The sequence below is a fragment of the Cryptomeria japonica genome, chromosome 6 (assembly GCF_030272615.1).
Source record: "Cryptomeria japonica chromosome 6, Sugi_1.0, whole genome shotgun sequence".
Lineage (NCBI taxonomy): Eukaryota > Viridiplantae > Streptophyta > Pinopsida > Cupressales > Cupressaceae > Cryptomeria > Cryptomeria japonica.
The window spans coordinates 384,143,262-384,155,069 of NC_081410.1; the positions used below are offsets into that span (position 1 = coordinate 384,143,262).

General features: G+C 38.9%; 1 protein-coding gene across 1 annotated transcript; it reads right to left on the minus strand.

Moving 5' to 3' along the window:
• Nucleotides 1-2,768: 2,768 nt before the first annotated feature.
• On the minus strand, nt 2,769-3,551 carry LOC131067358 (uncharacterized). Its single transcript, XM_058002324.2, has one exon. The coding sequence runs from the start codon at nt 3,549-3,551 to the stop codon at nt 2,769-2,771; it is 783 nt and encodes a 260-aa protein (XP_057858307.2).
• Nucleotides 3,552-11,808: the final 8,257 nt, after the last annotated feature.

The following is an 11,808-nucleotide window of genomic DNA, read 5'->3' on the forward strand; positions in this document are numbered from 1 at the left end:
GTTGAATGCTAGATGAAAAACCCCAGAGAGATAACCTAGGAAGCTCAATAAGTCTGAAACTAACTGTTCTTGTTTGCTGAATTATGAAAGTTTTCAATCCTGATCACAGACGTGCCTATATACTTCATAGATGCGCTTAAAGGACACAGATGCTATTCTGTCAAACACAGACACGCTTAAATGACACAGACGTGGTTCTGTCAGACACAAGTGTGTTTCTGAGATGTTGCAATGTTGCTCAAAAGACACATACGTGTTTTTGCCCTTCACAAACGTAGTTAGATGACACAGACGTGATTCTGTCAAACACGGGCACACTTCTGCAAAATTTGTGCAATTTTTCCAATCTGTGAAATTTCTTATTATGACCAAATCTAAATGTTTGACTGTTTTTCCATGACAAGATGACACAGTGTTGATGAGGACTCAATGTTTGCAAGTGTTTAGACTCCAAAATGACTCAAACACAAGTGTGTTGTTTGATGTAAAATTGTTTTACATACACTTGAAGACACAAAAGACACAATGTTTTGATGTTTGGTCTTGAATGTTTGATTGTTCAAAATAAGTCAAGCACAATTCTTATGGTTGGCTAGGACAATAGTTGTTGATCCCACATGGAGTTTCCCCCAAGGCTACACTATTCAGAGTGGATACTTAGATGCTTGACCCCACTGGCTCCACCCTTGACACTCACTTCTCGGGGCAGCCAAGCATCAGTTCCCACAAAAACTCCTCGTGGTGAAGTTTGTATCTCTACTAAGAACCTTATGTGTGTGGGCCGCTACCAGAGGTCCAACCTCCTGCCCCAACAACTAGAAGGATTTTGGCTTCTAAAACAAAAAGGTGCTAGTAAGGGCATCCACTCGTGTGGCCATACATGCGGCACTTTTAGCTCTATAAATACAGAAGGATCCCAGCCGGTAGGGGTTACGCCCTACAAATGATCAAATAAATTTGATCAAACGGGTTTATGGGGAGACATAGTGTTGGTATGAACTAATCAGCACACGTTATCCATAGTTTTCACCATGGATAGTTATTTATAGTGGTTTGGAAGAAGATGGCTTTTCTTTTGCTACCACTTGGGTCGTTCTCTCCTCACTAGTAGTCCTAATGACCACACGGGAGATAGGCCCTCTAGAGATTAAACAAAAAGAGCCTATTGCTCAAGACACAAAAGACACTGGTTTAATTTTAGTGCACCAATTGAAGTGTTTGCTAGTCTATGAAAACAAGGCACACAATAAAAATAAAAAACCCTTGCCAAGATCTTGCAAAAAAGATCTATTAGTAGTTTGGATTGTTTGAAATAATCACCCCTTCCAGCAAGCACACAAGTTAGGTAAATTTTAGATCCAAAAGACTTTGTGAAATAGGGGCCTTCGATAAAATGATTTTGCTTCCAAGACAAGCTGCACCACTTTTGTTAGCTAGATCTGAAAATGTTAGCTCAAAATAAACCAAGTCTGAAATCCGAATGACGAAAAACTAAATCAATAAAACAAAAAACACAACAACCGAACACAAACGCAGTTGTCACAGACACGGACGCTACCAAAATACACAAACGCGCCTAGATCTGACACAAACGTAGTTGTCACAGACACAGACGCTGCCAGAATACACAAACATGCCTAGATCTGACACAGACGCATCTCCTGAACGCAGACGCGCCTAAAGACCTCACAGACACGACTACGGAATACAAATGCATTTTCGGCAATCTGCAAAAAAATAAAATATTGTTGAATATGCAGAAGCGGTTCCAGATGTCACAAACGCGGCAGAAAATCAAAAATGCGATCCGAAAGTGCGCAGATGCGAAATATCAAAATATTGTCAGAAATGTTAGATCTGCAACTTAAAAACACAAAATCTGCAATAAAAGATGTTAAATGCAAAAGGGACAAGAGTCCCACCAGGCGTCCCAAAATGTATACGGTGAAAAATGGATACAAACAATGTTGAAAGATTTAATGAATTCAACCACAAAACCCTAGCCTAACAACATCAAAGATCCACCATAACATATGAAGATTACCTAAGACAATGCAAATCAAATGAAATCACAAAGATTTATACCATCGCATGTCCAATAGGGTTTGGATCTCCATTCTTCCTATCTCCATTGATCTTGCTTGATATATTTGCTCTCAGATTTTATGTGCACAAGAGCTCAACAAAGAACAAAAATGTGGTTGTAAGTAGGATCGCTTATGAAAGTGCAAAGCGTAATGTAGTCAATTGATCAGTCAGGGGTTTGATAATGAAGGAAGCATCCTCTTATATAGAAGACACTATATGAAGTGGAGGGATAAGATTGAGAGGTGTAAAAGAGGTCGGCTATGATTAGAGGGTAGGTAAAGAAAAAAATAAAATAATGAGAGTGTAGGTAGTGTATGAATTAAGAGATGAATGACATGTGTCATAGGTAGAAAAGGCTAATGAATTAATTAAATAAATAAATATTTATTTAATTAGTAGAGGAAGTGGGATCAATTAAATAAATAAAAGTATTTATTTAATTTAGGAAAGGATAATTTAAATAAATAAAGGTATTTATTTAAATGAGAAATAAGGCTAGAAGAGGATAAATGAATTAATTAAATAAATAAGGATTTATTTAATTAATAGAAGAATTAGGATAAAATGATTAAATAAATAAAATATTTATTTAATTAGACATGACAATTTTAGGTGTCTACACCCGGATCTGACTCTGAATGAACTGATAGCTACTTTATAGCCTCTGACCCTACTAACAACTAGTCCTCTGAAGCTTTGTCTGCCCTTCCCTTGCCCTTCTGTCCTGCCTTGCAATCAAGTTCCTCATGCCCCCATTCTTTGCAGGACTTGCACTTCACCATGATTTCTTCAACTTCAATCTCTTGCCTCCATAAGCCCTCTGGCAAATGAATCTCAATGGCCTTAGGGAGCCCCAGGTGTGGTTTCCACATGATACAGATACAGGCATACATACATGAATTCAGTTTGTCAATAGCTTCATCTGATTTGATAAATTTCCCTAACTTATCACCAATAACCTTTAAAACTTCCTCCTTCCAGTATTCATGCGAGAGATTGTATAGTCTGATCCAAAGAAGTATCTCCTCTATGGTGGCTTGTTGGGGATCAAAGTTGGGTATCCAATCCTTGATGTAAAACCCTATCCCCATCATCATGAATGGCCCATTGTTCATCGGCTTGTTTTTCTCCTCTTCTGACCCAACTATGATAAGGAAAAACCCATTTGTTAGGGTTTTGATCTTATAGTGGCCCCCCCACTCCTCATCAACCCATTTCATGAGATTGGAAAAGGGCGGCCAATCCCCTCCCCACTTAATGAAGAAAGCTTTCACGTTCAAGACTTGAACTGATTCCTTCCAAGCCTCTGAGTCAATGCAGATGTTGATAGTTCTCTTATCAAATGTCACCGGAAACTCACCAGAGATAGGGTTATCCATTGGAGCTGGAGACTTCTTCCTCAATCTATCCTCCATTTGTTTATTGCTCCACTTCGAAAAGTTCAGAATCTGAGAGTGCCCCATTTGTTTTTATCCTTCTCAAAGGGGAATCTGGCTTCACCAAAACTACCTCCATCTCTCCTCCTCTGGCCCACGTCCTACCACTACCACTAATTTGCACGTGGTGGATGGCATGGTCGCCTATTTTCCATCCACCTAGAACCATTCTCCCATTCTCGTGATCGAAAATCGCCGCCTCCTGCAAACCCTAGCTTCCTCTTGTGCTCCATCTTCGATACTCTTCAATTTTTTTATTTTATTTTTATTTTTTAATACATCTCATATTATTATCATTACCATTCTCATTCTCATTTTACATCTCATTTTCAAGATACATCTCATATCATTCTCATTTTACATCTCATTTTCAAGATACATCTCATATCATTATCATTATCATTTTCATTTTACATCTCATTTTCAAGATACATCTCATATCATTATCATTATCATTTTCATTTTACATCTCATTTTCAAGATACATTTCACATTATATTATATCCTAATCAAATTGCATCATCATTATCATTTCATATCAAAGTGCATTCACATACATGAGCATTACCACATTGAATCAAAAGCATACAAAAAGAACAAACACGTGTTAAATGCATTCACATATTCATCCATGTAAATTCATGCATCACATTTAGCAATACAATAAAAGGCATGTACATTCATCATATCACCTGCAAAACATATAGTTAAGCATGATCATCAAAACATCTTAAGCATATCACCTTCAAAACATGTAGAAGCATATCTAGCATCACATCATCACATAGGCACTCATCTACATTATCAAAGCAAAAGTCATATAGATCATGCATATCATATAGCTCATCAGATAAATGCATCCATAACATGTAGAAGCATATCTAGTGTCATATCATCGTGCACATGTGTGACCCATGCTGATCCAAAGGAAAATCAAAGATATAAGTCAGAATGAATCATCAATGAAATAATAAATGTCTGAAGTCCCTGGATATCACATCAATAACAAAGTACATGAATCAAGAGACATCAATGTCAATCAATCAATCAATGTGTATCATATCAAATCAATCAAAATATAATAATTTACATCTTGAGGGAATTATCAAAGATGCAATGATGTGTGTATGTAATCAAAAAAATACATCAAGGGTACATCATCATCACAAAGGAGGCTAAGAGTGGATGCCTCCTAAATCTGACTGCCTGGCCCCTACACCTACACCGCCACTAGGAGGATCCCTCCTAAGACCAATCACACCCTCGCTATCTCCTCATCTTTGGGAGCCCCCGCGCTGAGAATTGCTAGCATAGCTAGGGGCACGTCGATATGGGAGCATGGGCTGAAAGTACAAAGTCCTATAATATGCAACCCACTCTATCTGATAAGTGAGACTCCTAATGGTATCTCCTGTGACACCCTATGCATCTTCCTGTTGCAATGTCTAAATTATCTCCTCTATGCGGCCTCGCTGCTCTATCTTTGTATCCCTCGCAGTTGTCAACTGTGCCACCTGTGCCTGTAGTCGTGTGATCTTTCCCTGTGCCTGTACTAACTGAGTTTGAAGGCATTGCACTAAGGACTACAATCCTGCTATCGATGTCTGCTATTGGTGTGAGGGCATTGTAATCCGAACCAAGGGAGGTTGTGGTGCCTTTGGGACCTGTGCTGCTGATACCCATGAGGAGCTCACTTGTCCTATGGCTGGTGGGGGCAATTCTATCCTCCTCTATCATACCAAAGGTTGGACATCCTCCTCATCATCATCATCATTAAAGCCCATGTCACCAAATCCTACCCTCCCACCACCCAGCTCCTCTAACTCCATCTCCTCATTGGATCCATTATCAGAACTCTCCTCCTCATCCCCACCTCCAACTGCTGCCATGGCCTCTAGATGTATAGGCCCTCCTCAACCTAGCATATGTTGCCAACCACCACCCCTAACCCTCACCCCATGGCTTCTGGATCCTCCTCCCCTCCTATCTCCACCATCATCCCCACCTCAACCCAACTATTCTCTGCCTCGACCTACTCCCCGATCTCCCCCTCGGCCTCTCCTCCCTCTCTCCAAACCTTGACCTTGTTGGCCCCCTCGTCGTCCTCCATTTCCACCATTATCATCAACAACAACAACAACCTCTAGTGGTGGTACTGGCTCTCATGGCCTTGTCAATCGAGGGAAATGATGGCTTGTCATATATAGGGGATAATCCTGGTGCATCCCCGCATCAGTCACTGTCGGCCTCATATCCCAAACAACAAAAGGAAGAGAAAAGAACTCTGCATGGGCTATGGCGTAATCTAATGGTGGCCCCCACTCCGCTCTCTCCTTGTACACTCTCGCGTACAAGGTTGTCCCTCGTGGCATCGGTTGTGACCGACCAAACTGTTGATATACTCGAGACAAGAGGATTCTCTCTACCACATAGGGCATCTACCCAATCAGATATTTGCTCTATAAAAAAACTGGAACCTCTATGTCATCCTCTGGCCATGGCTCACAATCCAAGTACAGGCACCAGACCACTGCATCCATGTCATCTAAAACACGACTCCAATACTCTAGCTTCTCGAGAATAGGCTGAGAAGCTGCCTATCTGTACAAGTAAAGATAGGGGTACCCAACAAGTTGAGATATCTGAACAATGGGGCGCGTAATAGCTATATGCTCCCAAGCCCAAACCTAAAGCAATGTGCACCCTGCTGCTAGACTGGACCCCTGATCCCTGCCATATACTATCTGGTGTAGCTCATGATATAGGTGGGCCAAAACACATATCCCCCATGCATAATAGGTCTTCTCTCGTACCATCCGTCGAAGCACACGACCCCATCCAGCTGACAACCCATGTGATCTCCTATCAGGAAGGAGGAAACCACAGACCAATCCAGCTATAACTGATGGAAGTGGGTCATATTTGTCCACCATCTCCTGCCAACCCACTGAATATCCAACAATATGAGGATCACCAAAAATCTGCCACAGTGCATCAGTTCCTCCAATCTCCTTCACATCATATACTACTAGCTCGCCAGTGATCAGAATCTGGAGATTCCAACATCCTCAAAAGTGACTGCGATATCTCATGTCAACAAGTGAAAGATGTTATGCTCACTATGCCATTGCTCAGCCAAGGCTGTCAGAAGCGTTTTGTTATTCCGATAGGAAGGCATGAGCATCGGGTGTATCAATCTGTATGCCTCAAGCATTGCTTGATCATCATCTGTCAATCGACCTCGCAGGGAGAGTGTCTTCGGGTATCGCTCCTGAAGTTGGATAACATCTAGGTCTACCTATATCAACACATGAGTACCATATTAGTGTCACATATTCTAAAGAAATCAAGCATAGTCGCTCAATCAAAAAGGGGCACCTACCAAAATGACAATAGTCACGATATCACACAAAGAGTTCCAAATCAGACACTCTTAACAACTAAGTGGGTTCAACTTAACCTATCTATGGAAACCATGAATCATATCAAAATCAAGATTCGTATCGAAATCAAGAATCATATCGAAATCAAGTCTCATATCTAAATCAAGAATCATATCAAAATCAAGTATCATATCACAATCAATAGAATCAATCAATCCAGGACACATATCAAGCATCATATCAACCTACTAACCCATATTAACAAGTTTGACCCATATCAAAAAAGTTTGACCCATATCAACAAGTTTGACCCATATTGACAAAGTTTGACCCATATCGACAGTTTGACCCATATTGAATCAATTTGACTCATATCGACCAATTTGACCCATATTGACCTTTGACCCATATCGACCAATTTGACCCATATTGACAATCAGTTTGACTCATATCGACCTTTGAACCATATTGACACTCGACTCATATCGATAATCAGGATCCATACCAACGTGACCCATATCGAATTTGAACCATATCGACCTGCCTCATATCGAACAATGATTCATACCAACCCTAGACCGACTTTTTGACATCACGCATCTCAATGGACGTAATTGACGCATATCAACCCATCGAAAAGGTGCAAAACATCACAACAAGCCCAAAAATATAATTTGCACATGTTAAATTTTTAAAAAAATTCAACACTGTCACAAATGCGCTAAAACAGTCGACAAATGTGTTATACGACTTAACAAATGCATTGTACAATCAAACAAATGTGTTAGTTAAATTGACAAATGCGATGTACAATCAAACAAATGCGCTAATTAAATCGACAAATGCACTACGAAAGAAAACAAATGCACTATGTCGTATGACAAATGTGCTTCGAAACATGACAAATGCACTAAAACATTAAAAGGTAAAAAAATAACACAGAAAAAACCCTTCCGTACGAGAGAAAATCAGAAAAATCTAGCCTAAAAACATGAAAATCTAGCTAAAAAATCACAAAAGAGGGTTAGCAATTCGAACTTACTGTTAGGTCATACTCTGCTGGTCACTGGTAGCATCGGACTCACTCAAATCGATGTTTGTGATAGGGGGGATCCATTTCTTCTCTCCTTTAATCCCTCATTAAGTAGCCCACTTCTTCTAATTATGTCACATCCCTAAATTTGGGGGAGTCACTTCTCCAAATTTGGAGAAAGTCTTCAAACTGTGTTAAAGACTTTATCTCTTTCAACAAGTTAACTTGTTGAGTCTTCCAAAACTTGTAAGGCTCTTCCAAAAGCCTTGAAGGTTGTCTACCTTCCAACAAGTTAACCTCCAAAGTCTTCAAAGGCATTTCATGCCTCTTACAAGACATCACCCTAGCCCATGATGGTTGTCCCTTTGGCCATCCCTCAACTTTCCACAAGAGTTTACCTCTTGGACAATAGCATGCTCCCTTGGATAATAACATTATCCAATTATGTCATCTCTTGAGGTTATCCCTAATGCTTGCTTAGCATCCTCTCAAACCATCTCAAGGTGACATTTGTCAACTTGGGATTGGATTGAATTCCCCTCATGGGTTGATAACTTTCAATCCTAGCCCTTGTTAAGATTGCTCAATCTTGGCCATCCATTTCTCTATTTTTTCTATAAATAGAGCCCATTTCTTCAATTTAAGGATCCATCATCTTTTGCATCCATATTATAGTTATTTTGTTATCCAGGTTATCAAGGAGCTCCAATTGTTCACCCTCAAGCATCTAGGCCATCCTAATTGTATCATAGTTTAGATTATATCATGTTTTAGATTATAGTATGTGAACGAGTTGTTGAAGAAGTTTGGTTTAGATGATTCAAAGCCAGTTGGTACTCCTATGGTGACCAAATGTAAGTTGAAAAAGGATGATGATTCTTCGAAAGCAAATCAGACTAGATACAGATATATGATTGGTGGATTGTTATATTTGACTCAAACTAGACCAGATATTATGAATGTTGTATATCTTGTTGCTAGATTTCAAGCTGATTCTAAGGAATCTCATGTTGTTGTTGTTAAAAGAATATTTAGATATTTGAAAGGGACATTTGATTATGGTTTGTGGTATCCTAAAGAGGATTATTGGACTTTGAGTGCTTTTACTGATGTTGATTGGGCCGGAGATGTGGATGACATAATTAGTAGTAGTGGTGGTGCATTTTTCTTGGGACATAGATTGGTTTCTTAGATGAGTAAAAAGAAGAATATTATTTCTTTATCTACTATAGAGGCTACGTATATTTCTATTGCTAGCAATTGTACTTAGGTGGTATGGATGAAGCACGTGTTGAAGGATATCAGAGTTGTTTATGATGAGCCTACTACTACATACTATGATAATTATAGTTCTATCAAAAATTCTAAGAATTCGGTGTTGCATTCAAACACTAAGCATATATCAATCAAGTTTCATTTCTTGAGAGAAAAGGTGAATGAGAAGGAAGTCATATTGGAGTATGTATCTACAAAGGAAGAAATTGTAGATATCTTCACGAAGCCTTTGCCTAAGGATACTTTTGAGTATTTCAGAGAGAAGCTAGGGGTGATTGCCCCTCCTAACAAGAACTAAGATGCATGGATTTGCATCAGTCCGATGGATTTCACAGTCATATCTTGTCATCCAGATTGATGAGTGGTGGCTGATACTCAGAGGAAGTAGTTAGTGTTGTGGTTCAGATGTTTAGTTCTGTGATTTTGTGGTGCAAATATATGCCTTTTTTATTGATTTCAAAGGGGGAGAGAATCATGTGAAAATTTTTATAGTGATCTCAGGGGGAGAGATTATCTAGTAAGGGGGAGAGAATATTTGTAGTAAGAGAGAGAGGTTGATTTCTTTGTCATTGATTGCTTTTCACATCATATGTTACCATCAATTCCAAAGGGGGAGATTGTTGGGATAATGTGCAAATATGTGTTTGGATTGGTTGAGTGATGTATTGTCATTGATGTCAACATATTCATCTACGTGTTCCAGTATTGCAGTTAGATTATGTGAGCTGGTTTGGCCAATATGTTGCAGATGAGTTGTTGCGGATTAAAGAGTTTTGAGCCAAGTATCTCTGGTTGATTCAACTTAGGTTTTAGTGGTTCGCATGGTGATTTGATCAAGTTATGAGATCCAGTATTGTGGTTGGTTTCTCTGTTGTTTGGTGTTGATTAGTGCTCTAGGTTTTGCTATGCATTTCTCTGGTTTGCAATATCTTGGTTTGCAAATTTGGAAGAGTGTTTGGGACATTCTGGTGTGTTCTCAATTTAGATGGTTTGTGATTTATAGGTCCGCAAATGAATCTTTCAATTTGACAGTCAGTTCAATTAGTGTTCTTGAAGTTCGGTATAATCATGATGAAGATTCTAGGAAGTGGTATTGGTGTGGTTGTTTATGTGGTAATTCATGGTGCTCATGGATGTTTTTGGATCGTGTCCTATTTGTATTAGTGGTCCGCATTGATTGTTTTGCTCGCTATTGGTGAATTTCCTTTATCTGGTGGTGTTCTTCATGTTCTTGGTTGACATGATGATTGTAGCGTGTTGAGGATGTTTGGGGCATAATTCTTGGAGGTGTTTCATGTTCAAGGTGTTGATTTAGGTCCATACTATGTCTTAGCTGACATTGTTTTGATCCACATGTAATATTGTAGTGTGTATGGTTATATCTTTGTAATTTGTGATGTGTGGTGAGACGACCTTGAAAGATAGGTTGATAATTTGTATAATTAAATGTAATGCCCATGTGAGAGAGTGATCTGTGTGTGCGAATAATGCTTTGATATTTCGGAAGTAGTGAAGTAGTGCGAAGAAGTGTGAAGAAATGTGAAGGAGAAGAATATGTGTTATGTGCTTAACCAAAACTATAACCAGACATGAGGAGATGCTATTTTCTCAGTTCATGATCTTTCAGATGTAATCCAAATGTGTTTGTAAGGCAGTGAGTCTTTCCTGGGTTGTAGCCCTTTGTTTTTTTTTAGCAGTGAGCTCTAAGAAGTGTGCCCGAAAGCATGTCCATTCCCCATTGTAATATTTTGTATACTTCTAACAAGGTATCATCATATTTTGGGTAGGTTCACACTATGGTTTTTACCTTGACTGGGTTTTCCACATAAAAAATCTTGGTGTTATGTGTGTTATTGATGTGGTGTTGATTTATGCTTTCATTGTTAATTATCAGATCTAAAATTGTGTTTGAGTTAAGAAAATATTTTGAGAAAACTGGTTCACCCCCCCTCTCAATTTTCTACCTTGTTGCCAACAATGTTTTGGTCTAGAGCATTCATGTTTTGACCTAGAAGAGTTTTGGTGTATAGATGTTGTGATTGGATTTTATCGAAAGACTCTTTCATGTATTGGTCAATGATCTAGGTGCTTCTTTTTGGTCCAAAGCTTCTTTGTTGGTTTTGTTTTTGGTTCAGATTAAGATCAATACATTTCCTATTTTGGGTCCAGTTGTATATTTCGCGTCAAATGTGTGCATACACGTTAGAATATCCTTTGTGGTCAAATTTGTGGTGATGATTATTTCATATTGGTATATATGTACAAATGCAGGATAGATGAAAAATATGTGTGTGTGTGTGTATGTGTGATCAAATGTGCGACTTAATGTAAGAGTGGTGATGTTAGTAATGTAGAGATGTTAGTTTGTATAAGGTAAGTGACCTAGAGACTTGGTGTTTGGATATTTTGTCAGATCTAGATTTGTGCTACAACAAAAACTATAATCAACATACAAAGATGCTTTGTTGAGGTAGTATTTTTTCTAGAAATTGTGAAACTGTATCTTTCCCTGTTGTAGTTAACTTTAGTGCGCAAGTCCCTTTTTGTATCTTGCCCCAAGAGAAGTTAGCCTTGGTTAGCAAGTCCAAAGCAA

Coding starts and splice junctions, on each gene's coding strand:
- LOC131067358 (XM_058002324.2), bottom strand. CDS start 3,551: ATGGGGCACTCTCAGATTCTGAACTTTTCGAAGTGGAGCAATAAACAA.